The 27,819-nt window shown below is 40.7% G+C and overlaps 1 protein-coding gene and 1 long non-coding RNA gene across 2 annotated transcripts in view; one reads left to right on the top strand and one right to left on the bottom strand.

The window, feature by feature from the left end:
* The window catches only part of LOC309565207, a 1,884,446-nt gene that overhangs the window by 1,370,757 nt on the left and 485,870 nt on the right, over positions 1-27,819 (top strand). The window lies entirely within an intron of this gene.
* On the bottom strand, positions 45-15,905 carry LOC309565508 (embryonic protein UVS.2-like; the record flags this gene model as incomplete). The annotated part of the gene is made up of 9 exons (XM_082270478.1): positions 45-142; positions 2,247-2,469; positions 3,626-3,744; positions 5,550-5,775; positions 7,355-7,470; positions 7,687-7,814; positions 9,228-9,309; positions 11,748-11,923; positions 15,820-15,905. The coding sequence occupies 9 exons, from the start codon at positions 15,903-15,905 to the stop codon at positions 129-131; spliced, it is 1,170 nt and encodes a 389-aa protein (XP_082126604.1). The 3' UTR covers positions 45-128.

Here is a 27,819-nt window from a genome sequence, read left to right as displayed (position 1 = left end):
AAAATCACATTACAGTTTACCTAATTATCAACATACGAACACAACCAGGAGTACGCATGTATAAATAACAAATAAAACCAAAACTTGAATTGCAGTATATCTTCTCTTATAGATTCGGCTTCCTCCTCTTATTTTTGTTTTACTAGAATGAAAACATAAAAAGAGATTCAGAGTATTGATCAAATGTTAAATAAAAGCAAGAAGGCGTTCCAGATATGAACAGGTATTTATAGCTCAATAGAGGATCCCACTGGGTTTACCTAGACTAGGAGCTGTAACCTCTAATTTCACCTATAGCTCCTTCTGCTAACACCTAGTATTGTGCTCCAGCTGTAAGGCACAAATGATGCCTACAGAATGAATAAATGGAAGCATATCGAAATCCAGAAACACAATTATATATTGTAGCGTCCTAGTCCTTAGACATGGTGGCTTCATTGGTTTTCTTTTTTAGGATTTTTTTTCACCTTGTGATCCTGCCAGTAACATACTTCCTGTCCTTGCATGACAACCTTCAATCACCATATTGTAAATATGGAGGAGCAATGTTGTTACCTAATGCCGGGACAATAGAAACCTTCCCTTCTCCATCGCATAGAGCAGCCTTCTCAACCTTTTAATCAAGAGGATACCTTGAAATAAATTTGCAGACACCCTTACAGACAGAATAAAACATTGCTGATGTCATGCCAAAATGGCTTTGGCTTCAGAACAATGCAGGAACCATCAAAAGGGAGGCCAATCACCCACAGCTCAATGAACCCCTACCAACGTATAGAGCAGGGGTCTCCAAACTCCTTCAGACTTTAGGGGGGCCAGGCTGTGACCAGTGGGAGTAGAAAATGCACCATCAGTAAGAGTACATAATACCCTTTAATTGGTTTTACTAGGAGGAATAATGCCTTATTGTTGGTATTAGTGGGAGGAATAATGCCCTATTGTTGGTATTAGTGGGAAAAAATAGTGCACTATTGTTGGTACTAGTGGGAGGAATAGTGCACTATTGTTCATATCAGTGGTAGGAATTGTGCCCTATTGTTGGTATCAGTGGGAGGAATAGCACACCATAATTGCTGTCTGTGGGAGAAATTGAACCCCATCATTGGTGTGTGTGTGGGAGGAAAAGTACCCCATCATTGGTGGGAGGAATGGTGCCCCATCACTGGTGTGAGGCGGAGGAATGGTGCCCAATCATTGGTGTCAGTTGTGGATGGAATAAGGATCCATGGGCCAGATAGAGACAAAGGGCCACAGTTTGGAGACCACTGTAATAGACAGTACCCAGGTTGAGAATGGCTGGCATAGAGGGTAGGGGGTTCTGAAGTCCATAGAGATAAATGAGAATGATGTAACTCAGCAGACTGCACACAGGCAGAGTCTAGAGCAGAATTTCTCAACTTTTTGAGGAACCTTTGAAATCAGTTTTAGGTCTCAGGGAAACCCTTGCTAAAACCAGTTTTTGAGGGTTAGTGATAAAAAAGCCTCTTTCATTGGTGGTCAATGGAAGGAATGCTCCTTACAGAGGTGGTCCGAATGCCCCCCTTACAGAAAGCAAAAAAGATCATTGATATCCTGCAGCTGGCTCTGCCAAGTAGCAGTGACCCTAGATCTATGGAGGCATCATCAAATGGAAGGTCAACCAATGTTCCAAAGCTCAAGGAACCTCTAGAAACTTCTGGAGATACCCATGGGTTCCATGGAACCCTATTTAGGAATGGCTGTTCTACAGGAAGTTATCAGCTGCCAAGATTTCTGGCAAAATCAACAGGAACTTTTTGCAAAAGGAATGGTTGGAATGGGTAATTTAACAGACCAAAGGGGAGCAAATAAGAGTCATTGATTGTTAGGGTTTGCACACACCTAAATCAGTCACACTTTGAGGTTGAATTACTAAAGGCAAGTAGGCTAAGTGCAACTTCCCTTGCAAAGTGAACAGCCTAAATGTCTTTTGTAAATCAACCCCTTTATGTTCTACTAGTATGCTATCTGCATACAGGGCCCCCAGTACTGCTTGTTGAAGCAGAATTTCTTATCTTGACAGGAATTGAGGGAAAATCTCCCCAAGGGGGACACCGAGAGCAATAAAAACCTAATAGTGGCACTAAATCTTCCACTCTTTCCAAAATAAAAAATGACTTTGGCTGGCCTTGACCTTTAATTATAATCTCTTCCTTTTACTAATAATGGATAAAATACCCCACATAAGACGAGTCTCCCATCTCATAAATCCTTTCTGATATACTTACCAAAGGCATATTTGGCGAAGAACCCTTTGAGCTGAATGGAGTCATCACTGTGAAACTGAATAACAAGGGTATTTTCTGTGGAGGTAAAGGTAGGTATGGTGCTTTTGCCGCAAAATTTTCCCATTAATGGGGAGGTGGTCTTTGGTCCATTGAAAACAAGCATGTAGTCATAAGTGCAGGTGCTCCTGTACTCCAGGTTGAAGTCGGTCACATTTAAAGAGATCTGTAATGGAATGAAAACATAAGATTCCTATACATCAGCCTTTCTTAATCTTTTTAACATGGAGGAATATCTTTCTGGTCTCAGGGAACCCCTACTATTATTTACTATATCTACAGCTCATGGTACATTAATGTGGTGGTCACTGAGAAGAGTGCTCCTGGCATTGGTGGTCAATGAGAAGAATGCTCCTTACATTGGTGGCCAGTAGAAAGAATTCTCCTTACATTGGTTGTCAGTGGGATGAATTCTTACATTGGTGGTCAGTGGGAAGAATACTTCTTACATTGGTGGTTAGTGGGATGAATTCTTACATTGGTGGTCAGGGGGATGAATTCTTACATTGGTGGTTAGTGGGAAGATTTCTCCTTACATTGGTGGCCAGTAAGAGGAATGCTCCTTACATTGGTGGTCAATGGGAGGAATGCTTCTTACATTGGTGGCCCATGGGATGAATTCTCCTTACATTGGTGGCCAGTGGGAAGAATTCTCCTTACATTGGTGGCCAGTGGGAAGAATTCTCCTTACATTGGTGGTCAATGAGAAAAATATTCCTTATAGTGGTGGTCATTGGGAGGAAACTACCCTTTACAAATAGTTAAAATGATCATTGGTGTCAATGGTTACTCGTCTGGGAGACATAAGCTGTTTATTGTTCAATGAACCCCTAGCAACCTATGGAAGAACCTTATGGTTCTACAGAAACCTGGTTGAAAATGGCTACTCTATACTCTTTCCTTTGAAGGACATGATGGAACAGGATATCTTATGATCACATCATATTTTCCCTGAATTCGCACCTGAACTGGACCCAAAAACGCACAGGACCCTTTTTGAAACGGCATAGCCGTTGCCATGGACATGTGTAAACCGACTCCATTGGGAGTCGGTCACAGTCACATGTCATGCGAATTTACTACGGTTTAAAACACATCCAGTTTGCATATATGTGAAGCCAGCTTTAATATTTAGGTTTGCAAGTTTTACACTTTTTTTTGCATGTTTTCATTACTTTTTAAAAAACCCGAAATATAAAATACACATTTAACACAAGGTGTCTCCGTGCTACAGAAAGCCCCTCACCAGCTCCACACCAAATAAGACCAAATTAATAAAGTACATTGCTAAGGTTTCTATACTCGTCATTTTGGGTACTCACTTGATAACCAATCGGGGCCGCCAATACCCAGGTACAGTCCATATAGGCAGGATAGTTAGAGGGGTAGTTGGGAGTAGAGAATGTCCCCGTTGGGTTGCTCAGCACTGAGCCGCAGGTCACTAAAATAAGGAAAATAAAAATTGCTGAAATCTAATCCAATCGAACCAGAACTATTAAACAAATCAGAGATGAGATAGAAACAAATGAAGGATATATTGATTGCAATTAGAACCCAATGAAATATAAAGCAGTCTTTATTCTTGGTAAGGACATTGCAAACATTCCAAAAATGACCGCAACAATGTGTTCCCAGATAAGAAAAGGGCGGAGCCAACAGGGGGAGCTAAGCGGCCTTTTTGTGCTAAAACAGATCTAAATCTTTGGGGAAATGTCTCTCCCTCTAAATACTCTAAACACCTACTACGTATTTTATACTTTTACACTAAATTTGTAGCAGATGACATGGCTCCCCAAATCATCACTGACTGTGGAAGCTTCACACTGGACCTCATGTAACTTGGATTCTCTCCCCTCCTCCTCCAGACTCTGGGACCTCAATTTCCAAATGAAATGCTAAATTTTCCACAGTCAGTGATGATTTGGGGAGCCATGTCATCTGCTGGTGTTGGTCCACTGTGTTCTATCAATTCCAAAGTCAGCGCAGCCCTTCTACCAGGAAATTCTACAGCACTTCATGCATATATGAGTTTCACTTTTTAGTTGAATTACTGAAATAAAATGAACATTTTGATGATATTCTAATTTTCTGAGACGCACCTGTGTGCGATCCTGTGCAGCGAGGTCGCCCTGCAGCAGGATAAGTGCTATAGGGAGGTCGGCAAGTGGTTGTAAAGGAAATCTTTAGGCCTCATGCACACAGGACATCAAAGCACATCAAAAAACTCTCTTTTACAGGCGTTGGATATTTTTATTATTATTTCTAAACGCCCCCCTATGTTAGCCCTGATGTCCATGCACACATCGGCGTTTAGAGGCTGAACCCCCTCCATCACTTGCACATTCAGAAGAGGTGTGTTTGGACGGCATAAACGCACATTAAGGCTGGGCACATTTAGGCACAATTGCACGTTAATTCCCTTTTTTTGGGCTAGAATTCGCCAAACACACAAATGTGCATAAATGCATACAAAAGGTGCTTTAGGTGCATTTTTAAAGCTGCGTTTTCCTCCACTAGAGAAAAGTTGCCCAAGAGAGGAAAAAGAAAACGTGCTGTATGCATGAGACCTTACTGATATAATATGCTGGTCACCGCTGCTGACCTCCCCTTCTGAAAATACCAGTTTTCTGGCTGATCTGATTCCATGGCAGCATTTTCTGAGTCACTGATACAGAATAAGTATAGAATTAGGTGCACTGACTTCATTCTGCTGCTCCAGATCTGCATGCGTATCCCTACCCGTGACACCAGTGGCCAGGATGGTGACAGCTAACATCTCATAGGGAGCTATGCAATGGGAGCCTATGTAAAGCTCTCAGTAAGGGCTCGTTGATAATAGTGGTTGTGAGGTGGCAATGCCCTGCAGTTGAGCTGTGTTTTTACAGCTCCCCTAACCTCACCCCCTTTAGCTGCAGAGGCCGGGGGTGTACACATGCTTTGCGGCTGTGGCAGGAATTATACCTCTGTCACTTTTTGTGGGTGTAGCACCTGCCGAGCATGACCTATTCAAGCGGCCACAGGGTTCAAAGGGTTAAAGCAGGCAGTGAGGAGGCGACACAATGATACTACGCCTCCTTACCGAATGTCAAATGATCTCTGAACAGTGATCCAACCCTGGATTGCTCTTCAGGGACTAAAGCTTGTGCGAATAAGCCTTAAGTTACCTTATATTAATTTTTTTTTTTTTTTTCAGAACTTTACATCATAAAATCCGGTAAAGATCTGCTCTGCTGTGTGCGCCCTTACCAGTGCTGTATGAAGCCTTGAATCCAGTGGCCTCAGTGCTGTTGTCACTGACAAATTCAAGGAGCATTTTGTTGGATGTAGAGATCATGGGGGGTAGCTGGCCGGCTCCACAGGCTCTGTCCAATAACACTGGGGAGGACGTGGTGGGCCCATCGTAGATCCTCAGGTAATCAAATGGACAACCAGCTGAGGCCTGGACATCAAAGGCAAGGAATTGCAGGAAGACCTGGAAGAAGAAAGAGAAGTCAGCAGGAGGACGAAACCTTGGGCATTTGGCTTCTTGAATAGCGGCCCTCTATTATTAATCACTTGCCTACCGGGCACTTTCACCCCCTTCCTGCCCAGGCCAATTTTCAGCTTTCAGCGCTGTCATACTTTGAATGACAAATGCGCAGTCATGTAGCACTGTACCCATATGACATTTTTATCATTTTTCCACACAAATAGAGATTTCTTTTGGTGGTATTTAATCACCATTCGGTTTGCTTTTTTGCTAAACAAATGAAAAAAAAAAACAAAAATGTTGAAAAAAAAAAAGGTTTTTCTTTGTTTCTGTTTCTGAAATTTTTCAAACAGGTAATGCTTCTCCTTCACTGATGGGCACTGATAGGCTGCATTAATAGGCACTGATGAGGCTTCACTGATGGGAAACTGATAGGCTGCATTAATAGGCACTGATGAGGCTTCACTGATGGGCACTGATAGGCTGCATTAATAGGCACTGATGAGGCTTCACTGATGGGCACTGATAGGCTGCACTAATAGGCACTGATGAGGCTTCACTGATGGGCACTGATAGGCTGCACTAATAGGCACTGATGAGGCTTCACTGATGGGCACTGATGAGGCATCACTGGTGGGCACTGAAGAGGCAGCACTGATATGCGGCACTGATGAACACGGATGGAGAACTGGAGGATCGTGCTGTAGCCGAGGTCGGCAAGTGGTTAAAAGGGAACTTAACTGAATCTGAGCTCTGCAAACTGAAAACGCCATTTCATTAAATTTTTATATTCACAGCAAAGTCGTCCTTGATGGCTTGATTTTGTTAAGAAATCACTTTAAACCACCCCACCCCCCTACCATTTTTAGCTGTGGCCATCTTGAGTAAGGGCAGATGATTCATGTAGCAATTACTTCCTGGAATCAATCTGTCCTTAGCTCAGGCATGCAGGAAGGTGGGTGTGCTTAGTTGAGAAAGAAACGCCCATGAAGACTCCTGGGATGTATGACATCATTTTGGCCTAGGCCAGAGACCAGGAAGCAACTGAAGAAATTAAAAAAAAAAAAAAAAGTTTAAAATAGGTAAATATAGTAATCCTTCCTATCTGTTAACTAATGCTAGCAGCAAAAGGATTAAAAATAGTTAATGTTTATTAAGGGGCGTTTCACACTATGAAGCTCACAGGGACGCACTGTGCATTCCAGTGCGATTCACATGCGATCTGGGTGCAGCATGATTTCAGCCCATTCATTTCAATGGGCTGAAATTGTGCCAGACTGCACCAAACATCGGGCATACTTTAGAAAATGCACAGCACCTGGATCGCATGGTAATGCTGTACAATGCAATCCAATGCAGGCAAACGCACTGCATTTGCTAATTGCATTTGGGGTGTCGGTAACCTATCGCTGACACCTACTGAAGGTGGTAACTGCAGTGCGTTTTGAACGCGGTGTGGAAATCGCACACGGAATGCAGGTTTCCAGCACCGCGTCCTGCTGTGAACTGGCCCTGAATGAGTATAGTTCAGCTTTAAGTAATAACTTTTTAACCCTTTGATACTCAGAATTGTGGTCCTTACCTGGTTTGATGGAACACGAATGAGCCACAAGCAGCTGCTGGCAGCGGGATAATTATTGGGGTAGTTGGAAGATGCTAAGGATCCTGAAGGACTGGAGAGCAAAGTTCGGCAGAGACCTATAAAATATAAATTGTTAGGAATTCAAAGTGGTTGTCGGTAAAAAAAAGCAAGACAGAGCAGTATATCGGCAACAGCAAGAATCAGGCTCTTCACATACAGAGGGATGATTGGATTTTATATTATGCTCCACGTTCAATCAAGGTGTGTGATTGAGAAATAGTTACCCCCCCCCCCCGGATTTGTAGAGCTCTATGAATCCTGCGTTTTCTTACCGCAATCATATAACTTGTTAATTTTGGCAACATCCAAGTTGCTAAGTCCATAACGCTGTCCAATGGGGGTGGAGGCATTTGGTTTCGGGACAATGGTGGGAGAGATGCCGTCAATGGAGAAAGCAGAACTAGAAGCAAATAAAACCATATTTTACATACATCCTTCCATTATCATAGCTTTACCTAAAAGAGGGGCTTTAGGTCAGGGGTCTCCAAACTTTATAAACAAAGGGCCAGTTTACTGCCCTTTAGACCTTAGGGGGGCCGAACTTTGAGTAGAAAATGGTACCAGTGAAAAGAATAATGCCCCATCGATGGTGTCAGTGAGAGGAATAATGCCCCATCGATGGTGTCAGTGGAGGAATAATGCCCCATTGATGGTGTCAGTGAGAGGAATAATGCCCCAATGATGGTGTCAGTGAGAAGAATAATGGCCCATCGATGGTGTCAGTGAAAGGAATAATGCCCCATCGATGGTGTCAGTGGAGGAATAATGCCCCATCGATGGTTTCAGTGAGAGGAATAATGCCCCATCGATGGTGTCAGTGAGAGGAATGATGCCCCATCGATGGTGTCAGTGAGAGGAATAATGCCCCATCGATGGTGTCAGTGAGAGGAATAATGCCCCATCGATGGTGTCAGTGGAGGAATAGTGCCTCATATCAGTGGGAGAAATAGTGTTCCAAGGGCCAGATCAAGGCAAGCAAAAAGGCCGCTTCCAGCCCCTGGGCCGCAGTTTGGAGACCACTGCTCTAGGTAAAAGAAAAGCTTTCCAGATGCCTCCCAACTCTCTCTTTATACAAAAACTAGGAGCCAAAACCCTTGACTTTTCCCGCAGCACCCCCTGCAGGTGAAAACAGGTGAAAACACTATAAAGTCAGTGACCTTAGAACTAAACAAATTTCCTTATTCTCCTAAAATAATCCATACACAGCCATGGAATCGATTTTTCATGAAATTGTTTCATACTGTGTTTTTCTGTTCCCAGTCAGTGTTGATGGGGGGAATCTCTCCCGCAGCGCTCCTGTTTTCCGCCAGCAGGGAGCATGGGGAGATCTCCCCACTGATAGAATACAATGATCACTACTGACTGATATAGCCGCCAGCAGTGATCGCATGCAAAAAATCAAACTGGCTGGTTGTGCTGAAGTTGATCGATGGATTGACTTCAGTACAACCAGTCTGCCCATAGATGGATCGAATGTTGTATGGTTGTTTTTTAATCTTGCACATGTTCAATTAAAAGCAGATATATTATAGCAAGCACTGTGCTGCGGGAGAGGGTATACAAAAATAAAGGAATGATCCTAAAAAAAAGAAAATGCATCTGACGACGGGTAATCTGCAATATTTTATGTTTTTGGGTTTAAATAAACTTTAAGGGGCCTGTTGGAGTGCGATGAATCAGAATTAATTCCATTTTATTGATCTGACTGTGCCTCCTACATGGATATCGCAGGAGTCTAAGAATACAAACTGTATTTCCGGCAAATGCAAAGTGAAAGTTGTTTGCTATGTCTATGAAATGTTCCCATTTGTACCTTGGATAATGCATGACGGAGCCGTAGTCGTATTCTATGCCCTGGTTCAATGTGTCGAACTTCTGAAAATTATTCTCAGTTCCTGAAGGAGACAAAATTTGCAGCTGTGATATTATATAGCATTTCACTTCATTTATATTAAAAGGAAACCTTCGCAAAAATATGGGCTGCCTTTTTATTGCTCACATCCTAAAAATGCTAGTTGCCTGGCTGCCATGATGATCCAGGGTTCAAAGACTCAAAGCAAATATAGAGTCAGCAATCTTTACATCACTTGCTGCATGCTTGTTCAGGATCAGTGACACAAATAGTATTAGGCCTCATGGGCATTTAGCATCGGGCAGAGGGCATAGGCACACAGGCTGTAAGGCTCTATGAGAGTCTGACAGCTGGGATGTGGCTGGGCAGTGCCCTCAGCGGTACTTCTGTTTTGGGCAGTATGTGCCCAGGGAGGAATGCCTGAAATGCAGACTGCTTGTATTCTGGGCATTCATCCCTGGGCACATACTGCCCCAAATGTACATATTGGTTGGTGCACCGTCCGTCCGGCAGCAGCAGCTGTTAGATTTTTGACAGGCTGCTGGGAGCCAGGCTGGAAGATGCACCTTTGCCCTCCACCCATGGCTAAATGCCCAGTGTGTATGAGGAAGAAAGGAAACATACAGCAGGCTAGCATCTTTCCAACAAAGGAGTTATAAAATATCACTGAGCCTCGGTTTCCTTGTACTAATGGGGAAATTTCTACCATTTCCGGTGTAGTCACTGAGACAGGAAGTGAGGAGAAATCTCCCAAGCACACATAGCTATAAAAACTAGACTGACATTCCAAACCTTCCACACTCCACCCAAATCATTGAGGCCTCATGCATGCAGGGCGTCTGCATGGCTCTTTTGAAAGTTTTTTTCTCCTGGCAAAAGAAAAGCAACGTAAAAAATGCACCTAAAGCCACAATTTGCAAATGTGATTCGATGCATTTAGGTGTGTCCGGCATTCGGGCATTCATTTGTTCAATTAACCTAAAAATTTATTTATGAATGAACGCACCTAGTGCTTAGGCGTGTTTGGGAGTATTGGGTGTTTTTTTCTGCCAAAACACTCCTCTTGTGAATGCGCAAACGCGTCTATCGTTAATGTGCGTTTGCTGTTTTTTTCTGCCCAAATGTAGCTCTTCTGAACAGCTCTTCTGTAGCTCTTCTGTTTTTTTTCTGCCTCTAAATGCCGATGTCTGCATGGACGCATGGGCTAACATAGTTTGGCATTTAGAGGCAGAAAAAAGTCAAACGCCCTTGAAAGTGGTGCTTTTGCCACCGAGTGTGGCCTAAAAATTGTAAGCTGGAGTTCCACTTTAAAGCAGGATTTCGCCAAGAAGTTTCACTGATCCTGCCCCCCCCCCCTCCCCCTACACCTTGCCTGCTTTCTTTTTCTTTAGGTTTAGGGAAAGAGTACCTATTTCTGGCAGGTACTTGCACCCATTCCCACACCTCACAGGTCCCAAGAGGCTGTGAGTTTATTCACGCAGCACAGCGCGGCTCGCGCATGCGCAGTGAGGACCTAGCTTTGAAGCTGCAGGAAGTCAATGCTGTAAACATGGCGGTGTCCGGGACCTGAAGACTGGTGAAGACCTGGCCCATGGGAGGACAGTGCTGGATCCCTGATCCCAAATGTCTCTTTACTAACAGTGAGCAGCTACAGTATTTGTAGCGGCTGACTTCATTTTTTAAAAATTGACAGAAGATCCTCTTTTATGACCCCTTTAAGACCCTCATTTATGAAAGTGACCCAAAAACTACAACTTATGCTGCTCATAGTAGCCAAAACATGACTTTTCACACACTAGATGTATGAAAGGGAGAATTTGTATTTTGTGATCTAAAATATGTTCTAAGGGCTTGTTCACAACAGAACGCAGTGCGGGAAACCCACATTCCAGACACGTTTCCCACACCGCCTTCAAAATGCACTGCTGTGGGTGTCAATATATTCCTAACGAAACCCCAAACTCAAATTGCGTTTGCTGTGGCGGATTATCTGGTATCGCACTACCATGCAATTTGGTGCAGTGCATTTTTGAAAAGTAGTGCGATATCAGCACATTCAAATGAATGAGTCGCATTCTGCGTTCAGGTGCGAACAGGCCCTAATTACACTTATATAATTTACTCCTATTTATAACAAAAAAAATTGCATAGCTTATCCTCCATCAAAACTGCATGTAAATTTATTTTGTGCAACATTTAATGTTCTCAGGCTATATTCCCTGTAGACTGAATATGTAAATGAAGGAGAATACTGCATAACAGCCACTGGGTGGTGCTGATGAGCATATTTAGTTCCTATGATACTTGTGGCTACAATGTAGTACTTTCCCCATTCACACAATTGATCTGCAGAGAATATGCTGTAGTCTGAGAACATTTGATTGTTGCCTCAAATTTACATGCAGTTTTTATGGATGAACAGCTATGAAAATGTTTGTAATGATACACCCCTTAGTGTAATGATATCACCCAGTCGGATACCTGGCTTGATGTTGCTGTATATGATATTAATGTAGTCGTCACGGTCACTCCTACTCTGCTCGTGAAAAAACCCCAGAGCGTGGTTCAGCTCATGCTGGATGGAGCCTTGGACCATACAGCTGCTCGTCACCGAAAGGGCTTGACTTCCTCCTTGCTTACCAACATAGGACCAACATCTGTGAGGAACGGGAGATAACAATATTATTATGTCATTGCAAAGGGTGAGGCACCAAGTGCTGCATTCAGTAGTCAATCACATTAAAGTGTAGGGAACAGTGTATGTCAGGACTGCTGCAGCCATGATCCCTCATCCCCCATCAGCGACAAGGATTCTGTCACTTCTGGTTTTAGGGCGATCTCGGCCTGGCCGGTACAGCCAAGGAAGCATCTGATTAAACATGATCTGTGCTTGATCAGATGCTTTAAAAGGCAGGGGAGACATCAGGGATCTAATAGGCTATCAGGGATATCAGGGGTCTAATAGGCTATCAGGGATATCAGGGGTCTAATAGGCTATCAGGGACATCAGGGGTCTAATAGGCTATCAGGGACATCAGGGGTCTAATAGGCTATCAGGGACATCAGGGGTCTAATAGGCTATCAGGGATATCAGGGGTCTAATAGGCTATCAGGGATATCAGGGGTTTAATAGGCTATCAGGGATATCAGGGGTCTAATAGGCTATCAGGGATTTCAGGGGTCTAATAGGCTATCGGGGGTCTAATAGGCTATCAGGGGTCTAATAGGCTATCAGGGATATCAGGGGTCTAATAGGCTATCAGGGGTCTAATAGGCTATCAGGGACATCAGGGGTCTAATAGGCTATCAGGGACATCAGGGGTCTAATAGGCTATCAGGGACATCAGGGGTCTAATAGGCTATCGGGGATATCAGGGGTCTAATAGGCTATCAGGGATATCAGGGGTTTAATAGGCTATCAGGGATATCAGGGGTCTAATAGGCTATCAGGGATTTCAGGGGTCTAATAGGCTATCGGGGGTCTAATAGGCTATCAGGGGTCTAATAGGCTATCAGGGATATCAGGGGTCTAATAGGCTATCAGGGGTCTAATAGGCTATCAGGGACATCAGGGGTCTAATAGGCTATCAGGGATATCAGGGGTCTAATAGGCTATCAGGGACATCAGGGGTCTAATAGGCCCCTGATATCTCTGAAAAAGTACCTGTGATTGCCCAAAGCTATGGCAAGATGCTTGTTCACCCCTTAAGATAGCAATACAGTTAAATGAAAAATAAAAAAGTGTAAAAACAAAATTATATAAAATAAATTTTAAAAAACACACTCCCCCCTGTGCTTGCACGCAAATGCAAAAGTGCACATTGGTTTGACACGCATATGTAAATGGCGATTGCACCACACATAGGAGTTATCACTTTAAACTTTGGTGTGACAACAATAATTCTAGCATCAGCGCTCACGTTTAACTGATAACCTGTAAAAGTTTTTAAAGTTCTTTAAAGATTTTTTACCTTAATGCATTATACCTATGCAGGGAGTATATACAGGGAGTGCAGCTCCCCCCTCAGCCTCTCTTATACTTACCTGAGCCCGGTCTTAATCCAGCAATGTGCATAAGAGCATCAGCTCTACCCACATTGGCTCACACAGCAGGGGGAACCATTGGCTCTTGCTGCTGTCAATCACAGCCAGTGAACCAATGAGGAGAGAGCGGGGCTGAGCCATGCTCCGCACGTGAATGGACAATGTCCATTTACAGGAGTGTGGCTTGGTAGCGAACCTGCTCAGGTGCCTCCATAGCAAGAGGCTTGCTATTGGGGGGGACTCGGAAGGTAGGAGGAGCCAGGACTGCCAGCAGGGGACCCAAAAAGAAGAGAGGCTGCTCTGTGCAAAACCATTACACTTTAGAATCACTTTAAAGGCATAACCTGTGGACAGTTCTAAGTACCGTCGTTTGGAGCCAATTTACAAGCAACATGAAATTTTAAACCCTGACATGTTGGATCTATTTACTTAGCGCAACATCATACTTTATATCTTACAAAAACAAAATGGGTATTATATTGTGTTTGAGTGCACTAAAAAGCATTTAAGTATATTTTTTTCATGATAATTTGATAAATGGCTGCGCAACTATCGTAACCATTAGGGCTGCACCGATACCTTTTATTTATCAATGAGTACGAGTAGTACTGATGCTTTCTGTTAAGTACTCGCCAATACCGATTACCAATACTATGCCGTGCGATTTGAATCAATACAAAAAAACTTGGTGCAAATCACACTGCAAAGAATCGTATGCAATTTCCCCCATTCCTCGTGTGTGTGTGTGTAGAAGGGGTTTAAAGCGCCATCTTGTGGGCAGTTTAAAAAATGTTAGAACTCACAGTACATAATCTGGCCACATGCAAAATATACTATAGAACTATAGAACTATTAAGAAAAATCCATGGAATTGGGATAAAATATGCACAGAAAGTTCCAATATGTAAGAGTTGATAAGTTCATTCATGTAAAAACAGCCCAGAGAAAGTGCATGGTGCAATGTCCTAATCCAAAGAGTGCTCACACACTGTGAAAATCCTCCAACGGTATTGCTAGCCTCTCACCTGAAAGCTGCAATACAAACAGCATAGGTTGTAACCACACACTGGCATCTGAAGGCATGCACTCGGACCAGGTACAGCCACCAAGACTCCACTAAGCAATGGATGGATTCCTTATCCTCTCGATACTCAGCAGTATATAATCCACCATATAAAGTAAAAAGAAGGCAGCACCATAGCGTAATAAAGTCTCAAAAACTTTATTTATAACATGCAAAATATTCGACATAGGTGTCCTGGTCCGCTTATGGTAGCAAATCAGGACCACTGGAAGTATTCACTGGGCTGGAGGAGAAGTTCCAGTAGGGGGTTTGGGTGTTCAGCTTGGAAATGAACCGCTTATACATCTCCTCCAGCCCTGTGAGCACCAACGGCTCTGATTTGCTACCATCGGCGGACCAGGACACCTATGTAGATTAATTTGCATGTGGCCAGATATGTACTGTGAGTTCTAACATTTTTTAAACTGCCCACAAGGTGGCACTTTAATCCCTTTCTACGCACACACACGAGGAATGGGGGAAATTGCATACGATTCTTTGCAGTGCGATTTGCTCCAAGTTTTTTTGTATGCACACTAGACGATGCTTTAATCCCTTTCTGTACACACACAGGAGCAGTCAGGGGAAATTGCATGCCATTGGGACAGGAATCGCACCGCATTCCTGTTCAAATTGCATACGATTCTTTGCAGGGCGTTTTGCGCCCATTCATTTTATATTGATGCAAATCGCACTGCAAAGTATCAGTTTCGGAAGCATTTGGGCGAGTACTGATAACTCACTCAAATGCTTGGTATCAGCACCGATACCGGTATTTCCGCATCCCTAGTAACTTTCATATAAAAGTGCAACAGCCACCATTTTATTCTCCAGGGCATCTTCTTTCAGAAAATATTTGGGGGTTCTAAGTCATTTTCTTTAAAAAAAAAAAATGCAGATTTTATTATGTATGTGAAAAGTAAAAAAAAACTTCCCAGGTAGGTAAGCAGTTAAAAGTTGTGTTGCTTTCAATGGGTGCTACTGGTGTCGAATGTGACCCATTCAATAGGGCCACGCCACAACTGCATGCAGTGCACACAGTGGGGTGACATATTGAGGGTTAACACAGGCAGCAGGCACCACCGCCTGTGAAACCCCCAACAACAGCCACACATGTGAAGACCCCATAGAGAAGGGTCTCACCAGAAATAAATCTCTTAATAAGCCTAAATATCCCTATAAAGAAGACGGTTTTCTGTGCCAGAGGCTGTCTGCGACTTGATCTCAAGCTCTGGTAAGACTATGAAGAGAACGGCGATACAACTGGAAGAGCAGAGCAATGCCAATTCCAGGACATCGCAACTAAATACGCCACCATGGTTGCAAGAAAGGTGCATTTACATTTCGAGCAGCTGCATAAAAATGAGTACCGGCTCCAAATTCAACTCAAATCTGAAAAAAAGAAGGAGGTGAGGGGGGGAGATCAGAGAAGTATTTTTCACATACCCGCCAGCATCCATAATTTGCACATAGTCTGATTCCGTGGTGCGTGGGATGAAGCGAACACAGGTGAGAGTCGCAAATTCCTGCATGGCGCCGAGGAATACTGCGATATTGGAGGAACCTGTGGAACCAGAAGACATCTTTATTAGGTGCATCTTGTGAAATAATACTGGCATTGCATTTTCCCGCACCCCCTTTATATACACCGATTCAGCCATATTCATCCCATCCCAGCGGGTAATGGGAGGAAAGCTGATGGAGTGAATGCAAACAGAGCGTTTGCTCCCTCTAGTGGCTGATCAACAATTAACTATTAATAGTAGAAGTATGGGCAAAACTTTTTATTTTTATTTTGGATAGAGCAGGGATCTTCCATCTACGGCCCTCCAGCTGTGGCAGAACTACACGTCCCATGAGACATTATAAAACTCTGACATTCACAGACATGACTAGGCATGATGGGAATTGTAGTTCCTGAACAACTGGAGGGCCATCGTTTGAAGACCCCTGGTAGAGTAATGGAGGGTTATATCCCCTGATCTGATTTTTTTTTTTCCATCTCTGTCGCATTGCAGAGATTTCCCTTCACTTCCTGTCCCATAGACAAACAGGAAGTGAGAGAAAATCCCTGCAAAATAAGGGAATCCCTTGGGGACCCCGAGATCACCAGAACTAGTGTCCCCAGGGGAAGAGTTCCGGTTTATTACTTTTCTGGGGACAACCCAACATTTGGGATTTTCTTTTACTTTCAATGATAATAGTAAACAGGACAAATAGAGGGGTGAATCTCCCTAACGGGAACACAGACAGCAATAAAAACTGACAGGGCTTCTAATCCCTCTCCACTCCACAACTAAACAAGCAAAGTTTTACCTTTAGTTTTAATTTAATCAATGCAATATTAAATATGGAATGACAAGCATGTAAAAAATGTGAAACTAACATGAAAAAAAATTGGTTATGACTGTAAACAATGCAAGAATAAATCAAAGTATGTACTGAATGACATACACTATACTGCTCTTTTTGTCATTTGAACTGCAAAGGGTCTTGTGACCACCTTCATACATTATACCATCCTTTATGTTACAGTTATGTTCTACTTGTTATTGCTTTATTTTGCAAACCAGCTCTAGGTACGAGTCTATGGGATATTTCTGTATTGTATTATACTGGCTCGCTCTCCCTTATATCTGTCACTTTGTAACTTGGCATGGCAGATGCTGGCACCATACACATACATTATTATTATGAAAAATAAATCAACTATGCGCTCGGGGAGACAGAATGTTATTGTCAAGCCAAAGCTGCCACTGAACTAAGCAGTACAACTGGCTGAACTGCAGAGACCCCGAAGAGAAGGAAGAGATGAGTGCTTGTCTATTAGATTGTAAGCTCCCAGGAGCAGAGCCCTCCTAACCCTCTTGTATTGAATTGTATTGTTGCTGTATTGTCTCCCTTTATATTGTAAAGTGCTGTACAAACTGTTGGCACTATATAAATCCTGTATAACAATAATAATAATGTTGTTTGAGCTGCAGAGAGTCTAGTGGCCACCTTCATACAGTATACCACCCCTTTTGTCACAGCTATTTTCCACTTGTTATTGCTTTTTTTTCCCCCTAAACAGCTCTATGTTCTAGTCTATGGAACATTTTCTGTGCTATTAATATTATACAGGATTGATAAAGCGCCAACAGTTTGCACAGTGTTCTGCCAACCGGACTTCTATTCAGCACTTGTGTTTATGTTACTTAAAATAACATGTTGGGTTTTCTTGATTTACATAAGCTAGTTATATGCAGAGTGCAGACGCCACCTACTGTTCTTTTCTGGTATAGCTTCAGTTCTGCAGTAATTACATATTGTAAACTCATAGAAGATGTTAATTAAGTTGTTGGGAACCAGTGCATTCTGGGAGCATTCTAGAGGAAGTGAATCAGCCACAAGGCATGTTTCCTCAATCTCTCGCCATCACCGCTGAGAGAGCTTAAAAAAGTGAGTTCTTGTTATCCCATCCTGTATTATAGAGCATTGTTTCTTTCTTGTATGCAATTTTGTACTGATTGATGTTTATTTTATCAATTTGTAGTTTCACCTGACTTGTTCTAATAAATTTGAGATGAAAGAAATATGGTATCCGAAGTTTATGGATAAGGAAGGTTTAGAGACAGAACACACAGCGCTTTACAATATAAAGGGAGACAATACAGCAACAATACAGTGTAATACAAGAGGGTTAGGAGGGCCCTGCACAGCGCTTTACAACATGAGGGCGGACAGTACGGGTACAATACAATTCAATACAGGAGGAATCTGGAGCCCTGCTCTTGTATTACACCCCCCCCCCCCCTGTAATATCGATCACATTGCAGTTTGGCATGGCAGATGATGGCGCTATATAAATACATTATTATTGTGGTAATTACACCAACTTTGCACTAGGGGGAGACAGTTTGCTATTGCTAAGCCAACACTGCCACTCAACTAAACAGTACAACTGGCTGAACTGCAGAGAACAAGAACCCGAGGAGAGAGGGGATGACCGTGTGCCTTTTGAGCTGCAGAGAGTCTTGTGACCACCCTCAGCAGTAGCTAAACACTTTTCCTGCACACAGTTATTGTACAATAACCAAAAGAACCTGCAAAAAAAAGGAAATAAATGAAAATGGAGAACGTTTTATCCAGGTGTTGCCCCTTCTACTCTAGGCGCCGATCTTACTGTCTTCTACAGGAGCCGCACACAGGCACAGAGCAGACAAAGCCTTCATTCTCAGTGTGTCCTGCAGGGAAATGGCACTGCAGATTGATGTTTGATTGTGGGAGGAGTCAGAATACTCACTGTAGGCGGAGGAGAGGGTGTACGGCACGCTCACCAATCCGGTGCTGTTTTTGCTCCATCTGCAGGAGTTGTCATCACACTTCATAGCGTTCCGTCCGAGATCCACAGCGATGTCTCCTTCATACAGCAGCGTTTTGCTCTCTGCAAACACAGAAGACATTTGTAATGCAAACCGGCAGTAAAAAAATGCTCAATTCTATTTTTCTGAAAGTCACAAATAGATTATAGAAGAGAAGTGACAGACAGGACAAAAGCCAACCCTAGATAACGCTGAACTCTGCAAACTAAATACAAGAGTCAGGTGTATTCTTCCCTCAATCTCTGTGTGCTTTGTGTATTCTTCTATATTTGTGCAGTAATCCCGTGTCAGACTTTATCTGTAATAAAGACCGCTCACTGCTGCTCTCTCTCCTTATGTAGAGTGACTGGTCTTGTCTCCGCCCCCTCCTGTACTTTTCTGTGGGCAGACAGTAGTGGGTGGAGCCTACTGGACCCCTCCCACAGCTCTGCTCTCTGCACAGGTTATGTACAGCACAGTAATGATGGCACTGCTACTTTTAAAAAAGGAAAAGAATTGGCAGCACTCCGGGTTGAGTCAAAATCCAGATTTATTGACTGGACATCCAAATAATGACAATCGTGACAAGGTAGACGCGTTTCACACTCTGACTGTGTGCTTAATCATTACTGCTACTTTTACACAGTAATATCTGGCGGCTTTGTTAAGGGATTTGGTACACATAAAGTGGATTTATATCATTTAAATGGCACTTCCTTGTTTACATGTGATCGGCTGTGATTGGACACACCTGATCACATGGGTAAAGAGACGCATCACCGGCTCTTTACCGAGATTGGACTTGCATTGTGTCCAAAGCCTGCGATTGCCGCGCTGTGCATCCCCCGCGGCACACGAGAACGGTGACACTGGGGAACGTCATATGACGTCATTTCCCTATACAGCGGGCGGGAGGTGGTTAAAGGTAATCTGTGTACCTGGGTCAGAAAATGCAGGTGACCTGGCTGTCTCCAGCTTCATTAGAGGCACAAGACCCGAAACAGGAATGTAGCAGATGAATTCCAGATCTACATTACTGTTTCCAGCCCATAAGGCAGAAAGAATGGAAGCCGCACAACAGCCAGGCAACTAGCATTTTCAGTCAGTCAACGGCTGCCCACATCGATGCGCTTGTATTTTTACCTTTGTTGGATGCAATAATGAGACTGAAAACTTCAGGAGGCTCCACCTCCGGGCGCTCTGCCACAGTTCCATCTGAAAGACAGAAAGACGGTGATAACATCAACACTAAGAATAGGAAGATCACTCAGAAGCATCCGGAAACATTCACTGAGTGCTAAGAGAAATAATGGAGAAGATTTACTAAAGGCAAATAGACGGCGCACTTTGCAAAGTGCAGCTGCACTCATTTTCCTTATTAAATGTAATGTGGGGGAGCTTCACTTTGTAAGCAATACCCAATCAGACGCAAAGGAAAAATAATAATAAAAAAAAAAACAAAAAAAAAACAGCATTTTTTCTAGCCTATGATTGGATGATGAAAATCAGGAGAACTTTGCCGTATTTACTAAGCTTTGGGGAAAATGAGTGCAACTGCATTTGCAAAGTGCATCATCTACCTGACTTTAGTGAATCAGATTCAGTATGTCTCTTCTGCATCAAAAATCCACGCAATTCATGTTTTTTTTATATTCCTCTTTATGAGGTCACCAGCGGCTGCCTCCATATTGTTCTCTGTACAAGTTCCCAATTTATCAGATCTGAACCCAAAAAACTAACATTTGAAAACATTGCAGCTTATCGCCCTTGGTTCACACCAATGCGTTTTTTAGTGCGTTTTGCTGAAATTCATCATGGTTTCCTATGGATCTAGTTCACATCTCTGCATTCTGAGCTGGTGCGATTTTTTAGAAAGGGTCGGGGACGTTTTTCATGCAGCAGATTGCATTTTGCGTGTAATAGACTTCAATGGACCGGCACCAAAAACACAAATGTTGGGCTTTTGATGGGTTTAGAGTTTCTTTTTAAATGTTTTGGTTAATAGGAAAGTATGAGAGTTCTGTTCATGGAGTGCGACTCTGATGCAACTTTACACTCTCTGGCACTCAAGTAGCATCAAAGTCGCACTCCATGAACAGAACTGTCAAACTTTCCTAATTGCTAAAAAAAAGTTAACCACGACGCATCAAAAACTCATTCAAAAATGTAAAAAAATGCTGCAAAAAGCGCCCTAAAAATGCATCAATCGCAAGCTGCATAGATGTGAATCTATTCCCAATCCTTAGATGTGGTGGCTGCATTTGTTTTCTGAATTTCTGGACCCTGCCGCTAACACATTGGCTGTCCTAGGGTGACAACGCTCACCCACCCCCACTGTATCACTGGAGGAACAATGTTGTCACTCCTGGCTGCTCCCCTGGTTTAGACTACTAACCCTCCTCCACTCCTTAGCTCCATTATATAGGGATATATATATTTATATGTAGGATATATATATATATATATATATATATATAGGATATATGTATGTAGGATATATATATATGTAGGATATATATATATATATGTAGGATATATGTATGTAGGATATAATATATATACGTAGGATAGATATATATATATATTTATGTAGGATATATATATATATGTAGGATATATGTATGTAGAATATATATATATATATATATATATATATATATATATATATATATATATATATATATTTATGTAGGATATATATATATGTAGGATATATATATGTAGGATATATATATATATATGTAGGATATATGTATGTAGGATATATATATATATATATATATATATATATATATATTTATGTAGGATATATGTATGTAGGATATATATATATATATATATATATATATATATATATATATATATATATGTAGGATATATGTATGTAGGATATATGTATGTAGGATATATATATATATGTAGGATATATGTATGTAGGATATATGTATGTAGGATATAATATATATATGTAGGATATATATGTGTAGGATATATATATATATATGTAGGATATATGTATGTAGGATATAATATATATATGTAGGATATATGTATGTAGGATATATATATATATGTAGGATATATGTATGTAGGATATATATATATGTAGGATATATGTATGTAGGATATATATATATATATATATATATATATATATATATATATATATATATGTAGGATATATGTATGTAGGATATATATATATATATATATGTGTAGGATATATGTATATATATATATCTTATGTAGTTCATAGAAGATACCTGGGAACAATAATACATTTCATATATCAGTTTAGTGGCCAGGAAGACTGGAATTCTGGCAGGATATACTAGCCTTGGGGGGGCGGCAACCCTGCGCCCCCTATTGACCAGCCGCCACTGTAACTGTATAGTGATTGGCAGAGAATGTTCTTAGCATGAACAAAGAAAACAAATGCAGCCACCACACCTAAGGACTGCTATGGTGCAATATATTGCATTTGTGTATTTGAATTTAGATATACAGAAGCTACAAACAGAGAACTATCTAGAATGACTTCTTATCAATGGAGAATCATCACTGACACCCCAGGACTACAAAACACCTCCCCCTCTCTTCTTCTCCAGCATGCAGCTCAAGGATATGGGCAAAGCTCCTCTTCCATCGGACTCTTCTGGGACATGTATGGATTTATTCCCTTTCAATAAGCCATGAGGACATTGTGAAGTCTGCCTTTTATAACCAGCACAGTATACATACCGACAACCTGCATACAAACACCAAGAAATGACACTTACCGTCCTTTTCCCCACTTTCAAAATTAATCTGCAAAACAAAAGCATAGACAAAGTAATTATAAGATCCTAATATGATGGCTATGGAGTCAAATGGCAGTCAGACTTTTCAACAGCATAGACCAGTATTCTTGAGGGGTGAGTGAATTCCATGCATGCAACAAAATACAGAGTTTGTGAGGGCCGGGTGAATGTTTGTGACAATGGCTAACATGGGACACCACTCTACTACTGCTGATAAAAGATGAGATCACATTGGATATTATGGGGCCGCTCGCTGTATTGGTGTAAATATGGACCAATGTACCTCTTGAAACGATTTGGTGTATTTACAAACCCAGCTAGCAACTAAATATTGGACGGATCAGCAAGAACACAAACTGCCTTATAGTTGCAACAGTTCTTTCTAGAAATAATAAAAATAAGAATCTATTTACACTCGTATGGTGAGGCAGCGCATGCAATAATGGGCATTGCCACAATGCATTACAACTCACATTCTCTATGTGCATTGCCGTTCATTGTGAATGCCATCCCAATCTATTTGTCCAACACACCCCATTGTACAGAAGAGCCCAACCAATCCTATTGTACAGCAGAGCCCGATAGAACCCATTGTACAGTAAATCCCAATGCCTCTTATTGTACAGTAGAGCCCAATGCATCCTATTGTACAGTAGATCCCAATGCATTCTATTGTATAGTAGAGCCCAACGAATCCTATTGTAAAGCAGAGCCCGATAGAACCCATTGTACAGTAGATCCCAATGCATCTTATTGTACAGTAGAGCCCGATGCATCCCATTGTACAGTAGAGCCCAACGCATCCTATTGTACAGTAGATCCCAATGAATCCTATTGTACAGTAGATCCCAATGCATTCTATTGTATAGTAGAGCCCTACAAATCCTATTGTACAGTAGAGCCCGATAGAACCCATTGTACTGTAGATTCCAATGCATCCCATTGTACAGTAGAGCCCCATACATCCCATTGTACAGTAGATCCGAAAGCATTTGTCCAACACGCCCCATTGTACAGAAGAGCCCAATGCATTGTACAGAAGAGTCCAACGTAGCCCAATACGGTATACAGTAAAGCCCAATACATCCCATTGTACAGTAGATCCCAATGCATTCTTTTGTATAGTAGAGCCCAACGAATCCTATTGTACAGTAGATCCCAATGCATCCCATTGTACCATGCATTGTGGTGTGCTACGTTATTTTAAAAAAAGGGTCATTTATACTTTTTAATCTGTGCACTAGCAGCCCAATCATAATCATTGTGTTGTATATATTGTAAAATGTATTTAAGGTAGGCCATAGATTATTATGGGTAAAAGGAAAGAAATTTGTTTGATTCCTTCATCAACAAAGTCAGTGTTGATGGGGGAATCTCTCCTGCAGCGCTCGCTATTGTATTCTGCTGGTGGGCAGCCTTCCCTGCCAGCAGAACACAATGATTAACACAATGCTGCCGATTGATCAATAGACTGACTTGTGTACAGCCAGGTTGCCCATACATGGATTGAAGTTTGTCTGGTCCCAGCTGAACCGGCCGAATTTCAATCCATGTATGGCCAGCTAACTGTCCCTTCTTTGGTCTGATGTGTAGGCCTCTATATTAAATGCAATACTTAACTACCAAAATTCTTACACAACACCAAACCTTTCACACAAACCTTTGTAATAACAAATTATTGTTTTAGAAAGCCGGTATAAAGGAAAAATTGGAATGAAAAAAAAGACTTTTGGGTTTAGCCGATTATTTTTTACTTATTATTTCTTCATGGGCCACATAACTGGGGGCATAGCAGGGGTGTGACCTTTGCCTATACACTGGTGTCCCATCTCTGAAGGTTGGGAGGTATTCAACAGAGCAGCTTAAAATAGACAGGTAAACATGTAAAAAACAACTTAGAGCTCCACCTGCTGGCTGGAAATGTAAGTAGGAAATATCCATAAATAATATGCAGCATTTTATATTTAACTACAAAAAGGCGCACACATATATACAGTGTGTGTGTATATATATATATTCATGTACGCTTCTGTCTGCAACATCTAGAAATGAAAGTCTTCATCTTACCTGTAGGGGAATTCCAATGCAAATGTGAATCAGAGAGGCCAAGAAAACTAAAGAAACCCTCCTGATGCCCATCCTGCAGTAGATATCTTCAATCAGATAGATCTTGGTAAACTTGTGCTGTGTAGAACTTGTTTTCGTCTGCTTGTCACCATCAAGATGCCCCGTTTATATTCACATTCTGGCCAATAAAACAGCCAATGAGATGCTAGTACTGCGCTGACATGTCACATAGTATAGGGCCCGGGGCCATCCTTGGGAGGCAGAAGTGGGCAAGGAAGGGGAGCCGATTAACCAAATCATTTTGTATGTAGTGATTATGACTTTTCATCCTCTAAACGTGGAACAAACCAACATTTTCCCATTGATACTGATAATTGGCACATCCAGGGTGGGCCAGGGAGAGGCTTCACTGCTCAGAAATCCTTACATTAGACAAAGAATGTTACACAGATCACAGGTGTTCATTTAAAGGACACGTACCTGATCACTACAATCTCAAATAAGCTTTAAGGCATGAAAGTCATTTTAAAAGTATTTTCAACATTTTTAAATCTGCTGCTTAATAAAAGAATAAAACCCAATAATCCTGCCATGAAGGATCTTGTTATGGGGTGACAGTGCCCTGACCTTGTCCCTGCATTGTCACCCTGTCACACACCCCTTTTAAGGAGAATACAAATGTACAAAAATTAAAACATTTAACAAAATGAAAAAATGTAATTAAATAAATGTAAAAAGAATGTTAAAAAATGAACAGGTATAGCCCACCATTGTCATCATAAGAAAAGGTAATTTAAAAAACATCATGCAGCCCTGTTATACGCTCTCTCAAAGGAGGATACAAACAGCCATAGCAACATACAAATTTAACAAATTTTATTAAAATTTAAAAATGTAAAACCTTAAATAAATTTACAAAAATGTAAAAAAATGAACCCTCACAAAGAAGAATACAAGTGGTCATGCTAACATGCAAAAATATAAATAAACACAAAAAAATATCTATCTATCTATATATGTGTGTGTGTATATATATATATATATATATACTGTGTTTATATGTGTGTATATATATATATATATATATATATATATATACTGTGTTTATATGTGTGTGTATATGTATATATATATATATATATATATATATATATATATATATATATATATATATATATATATATACACACATACATACAGTATGTATGTGTATATATATTTTTTTTTTTATATTATTAAAATTCATTTAAAAATTCATTTAAAAATTAAATTCATTTAAAAAAATAACAGGCGTAGTCCACCGTTGTCACCATTAGAAAACACGCTGAGAAATGCAAATAGGCCCTGTTATACATTCTACCAAAGGAGAATAAAATGATCATGCTGACACAAAACAAATAAAGAATTTAAAAAAATGAAAATATTATATTATTTAAAAATATAAAACACAGAGAAAAGGAGAATACAAACAGCCATAGCAACATACAAATTTAACAAATGTTATCAAAATTTAAAAATGTAAAGCCCTAAATACATTTTTAAAAATGGAAAAAAAAATGAACAGGCATAGTCCACTGTTGTCAGCATCATCAAAATATACCGTGAGGAAGGCCATGCAGCCCTGTCACACACTCCCCCAAAGAAGAAAACAAGTGGTCATGCTGACATGCAAAAAAATAAATAGACAAAATTAATTTATATATATATATATATATATATATATATATATATATATATATATATATATATATATATAATATACACACACACAGTATATATATATATATATATATATATATATAATATACACACACACAGTATATATATATATATAATATACACACACACAGTATATATATATATATATATATATATATATATATATATATATATATTTATTTTTATTTAATATTAATAAAAATTTAAATTAATTTAAAAAAATAATAGGCATAGTCCACCATTGTCACTATTAGGGAACACGCCCTGAGAAATGCAAATAAGCCCTGTTATACATTTTACCAAAGGAGAATCAAATGATCATGCTGATACAAAACAAATAATTAAAAAATGAAAATATTATATTATTTAAAAAAAAAAAAACCAATGAGAAATGCCATTCAGGCTATCTCTGAAATGCATGTAGGCCGGATGTAGCTGCAAATAGGCCAGGGGAGTTCATCAATTTTGAGATGCAACAAATGATAAAGATAAAAGTATTTTATTTGGGAAAAAACATGAAAAGTGTTTATGCTTTAGCAAACTAAGTGGGGTGGGATATTTACTAAAACTGGAGCACACAGAAACTGGTGAAGCTATGCCCAATCAGCTTCCAGGTTTTATTGTCAAAGATTTATTGAAAAAGCGGAAGTTAGAAGCTGATTGGTTACTATGCACAGCTGTACCAGCTTCTGTGTGCACCAGTTTTAGTAAATCTCCCCCAAATTTGTGTTTTGCTTTCATTACATGTGTACTATAGGTGAAAAGTTTTATAAGGATTGGGAACACACGGGGGTGCATTTACTAAAGGCAAATAGACTTTGCACTTTGTAAGTGAAGTTGCACTCATTTTCCCCAGAGCTACTAAAGTAAATGCAGTGAAGCTCTGCTGATTTCCATCATCCAATCATGTAAAAGCAAAAATCTTTTTTTTTTTTCTTTTAAATTTTCCATGGACTTGTGTGGTTATACTTTACAAAGTGAAGCTTTACCACATTTACATTTACTAAGGAAAATGAGTGCAAACTGCACTTGCAAACTTCACAGTCTATTTGCCTTTAGTAAATCTACCCCACTGCGTCTTACTATATGGCCGTACGATTGTATTATTGAAGCTGCGTAAACATCCAAGTCCAATGCCAACAAATTTTATTTTTAGTTAGTATTACTTAGTAGAAATAAATCTTAGCATATATGAGCACAATCTTTTAAAGGCCTCTTTCACACGGCTGCTCCGTTTTTTTGTCCGCTGCGGCACTTTTTTTTTTTTTTACGGACACGGATGACACTTGTGTCATCCGCTCCGTAAGTCCGCATATCATCCCATCCGTTTGCGGATGATATACGGACATAATGTTAGTCTATGGGGATTGCGGATGTCAGCGGATGACACCATTTTTTGCATCAGTTCCATTTTTTTAACAGAAGAAAAATAGGGTTCTGTTCCGTTCCAAAAAACGGAACAGAACTGAAAGGACGCAAATCGGATGTCAGCGGATGGTCATCCGCTGACTTCTGCA

This window comes from Pelophylax lessonae (genome assembly GCF_965119305.1).
Source record: "Pelophylax lessonae genome assembly, chromosome: 10".
In the NCBI taxonomy this organism is placed as follows: domain Eukaryota; kingdom Metazoa; phylum Chordata; class Amphibia; order Anura; family Ranidae; genus Pelophylax; species Pelophylax lessonae.
The sequence above is the reverse complement of the archived record's forward strand: the minus strand, read 5'-3'. Positions and strand labels throughout refer to the sequence as shown.